Consider the following 2,854-nt stretch of genomic DNA (forward strand, 5'->3'; position numbering starts at 1 on the left):
TTCAAATACTTCTTTGTCTCTGTGTTTTTCACTTGATTTTTTTCTCTCTTTACCAGCTTTCGAAGTATCTCACCTTCAGTCTCTCTTTCTTCAAAGATCTGCTCTTAACACAATCCCTTGGCTGTGCCATCTCTTACGTTCTTCTCATACATCAAGAATACATTAGTAGGCCAGATCCTCTGTACCAAACAAAAAATAAAGATTTCGACAATCATACCTCAACCAAAATGAAGTGCAACGCCGTCATCCTCGCCAGCTTCGCGCTCGGCCAATCTGTTATGGCAACAAACATCTATCGTCCTGGTGGCCAGTAAGTACAACATGCTTTTCACATCCAATCCCTACAATTTGCTAAGTACCGCGATAGTTACCAAGTCCGAGCCTTCAATGAATCGGAGCCAATCTTCCCATCTGGAACTGGAGCTTCATCTGGTTTCGCTCGCCCAACCGGAAAGCCATCCCACCACACCTCATCCAAGAAGCCATCCCACCACACCTCATCCAAGAAGCCTTGCAAGACCAAGTCATCTTCTGCAGTGGCATCTTCAGTCGCAGCATCATCTGTGGCAGCAACTTCCGCCGCAGCAACAAGCTCCGAAGCTTCTGTCGTCACCTCCGCACCAGCAGTCAGCTCCGACCTTGCCACACCAAGCACTGTCTTGTACACAACTACCATTACAAACCACCTTTCTGAGACTGTCGTTGTCACTGTGACTCCACAACCCGCAACATCTATTCCAGAAGCCTCCGCCTCAGCCTCCGCCTCTACCACTGCCGCTGTTGTACCAACAACCTTGAAGAGTGCCGATGTGGATACCTCTTCGACATTCGTTGCTCCATCCTCTTCCAAGACCTCAGCCAACTCCCTTCCACCATACCCAACAACTTTGTCAACTGGCACTTCTTCAACTATCGCTTCTACTGGCTTTGCTTCAGGAACTGGTGGTGTTGCCTACCCAACTGGCAGCACTATCGCTGCTTACTACCAGTGTGGAGGAATTGGTTATACCGGATCCACCACCTGTGTTGAGGGTACCCACTGCCAGGTCCAGAACCCATACTACTCTCAATGTATCTACCAGTCTTAAGTATGCGGATTAGAAAGGAGATTTCGTGGGTTCGATAATTGGATGCGGTAGAGTTTGTTTCACCTTGATGGATGACAGTGTAGAGGTTCACTTCTTGTTCTATCTTACGATAGCCGTTTTTACAAATATAAATGACTTTTTACCATGATCATGAATTACTGCCTCATCTCTCCTTTGGTCCTGATTGAAACTAATTTGTAATCTGAAAATACAATATTCTAGAATTCTTTTGTTTCCTATATGTCATCATGAAACCACCCCCTAGATGATCTTATCAAGGTTCTCTAGTACGTTCCCAATCATGAATGTTAACTCTGAAATGTGAGACCTGATGATCATGATCATGTTTGTAGAACGCATAGTAGAAACACACTATCTGGAGGAATCCCCAGTAAAACTTCAGAGAAAAGACTGAGTTGTCCAGTTCGTTACCAACTTGTTGAATTTTTCCCAATACAATCAAGCCATTTCAAAATACCACCAGTTACAAGACCTCCTCAATACTCAATCCCCAATCCTCAACGTCTTTTCATTTCTCCAAAAAAGAAAGATCGTATACGTACCTGCATATGCAATCAATGCCAAGCAAAAAGCAAAAAGCAAAAAGCGAAACGGAATCCAGATTATCACATCATCTTGCGCGTGCAAATTTCGGGAAAGAATATCCCAGCAATCTAGAAATTATTCCGAATTCCGAGCCGTCCTGTCATTTCCCGTAGCCCTACCGACCCCCACAATACTTCGCTTAATCATGACATTTTGGATTGCCCTCCACTTCTTAACACAACCATTTTTTCAACAATAATATATATTCACACAACGCTCCCCAATCATAACGAGTTCCTTCTAACTCTCACATCATCACTCGGTCGATCTTGTTTCATCAAGTCGGTTGGTGACGAGTGGGTGTACACAAAATGGTGGTGTGGTGTAATGGTAGCACGTGGTGTTGTGGTTTCTCCTCAATAGGGTCTTCACGAAGATGAGCTGTTACAAGCTCTACAAATCCCGCTTCAATCTGGGTTCGATTCCCAGCACCGCCAATCGCGTTCTTTTTGCTCTTTTCCTCAAGTTTTGAGGCCGTTGTGATGTTTTTTGGTGGCTGTGGTGAAGATTTCGGGGAGGATGTTCTGGCCACGTGACCTCGCTTGGGGCTTGCCTGTACTTTTGCTCTTCATCTCTGTCTCTATTTTGCTGTTATTTGGGATGGTATAAGGAGGTTATTTTATTGCCCTGGAAAGACAAGAGGAGAATCAAATGATGGGAGGGGAACGCAAGCTGAACCATCACTTCTTAAGCTAACATTATCACCTCCTTTCCTCTCCTTCGTTCCCACGCACCATACGGAAAAGCAAAGATCGTAGTTGGTCAATTCATCATATTTAACAAGTGTTTGATTTTGAGAGCCTGGAGCGGCTTTGATTCAATATTACAACTTTCTCTCGGGCAGCTTGAAAACACCTTTTGAAGGCTTAGCCAGGGTATCCAATAGTCCGGATTGCAGTCCAACAATGAAGATTATCAATCCCTAAACAATTGGAACATTCAAATCATTTAAGATATTAAATTTGTTTAGAATATCAAACTGTTTTCAAATTTTCAACTACTTTTAGATATTCAAAATATTATATCATTGGATTGTAGTTTGAACCATTGGATACTCTATTCGAAGCTTTGTACATTCCAACCATATCATCTTTACATGTAGATTGAATTTTTACAAATCTAGCAAGTGTTCCGTCGATCTTCAGTATATCAATGTGGTG

General features: G+C 43.1%; 1 protein-coding gene across 1 annotated transcript; it reads left to right on the forward strand.

Moving 5' to 3' along the window:
• Positions 1 to 227: 227 nt before the first annotated feature.
• Positions 228 to 1,088, forward strand: EAE98_007772 (uncharacterized protein; the record flags this gene model as incomplete). Its single annotated transcript, XM_038955395.1, has 2 exons — positions 228 to 310; positions 368 to 1,088. 2 exons carry the CDS (start codon positions 228 to 230, stop codon positions 1,086 to 1,088), a joined length of 804 nt encoding a protein of 267 aa, XP_038808124.1.
• Between the last annotated feature and the right edge of the window lie 1,766 nt (positions 1,089 to 2,854).

The sequence above is a fragment of the Botrytis deweyae genome (genome assembly GCF_014898535.1).
Source record: "Botrytis deweyae strain B1 chromosome Unknown BDEW_019, whole genome shotgun sequence".
In the NCBI taxonomy this organism is placed as follows: domain Eukaryota; kingdom Fungi; phylum Ascomycota; class Leotiomycetes; order Helotiales; family Sclerotiniaceae; genus Botrytis; species Botrytis deweyae.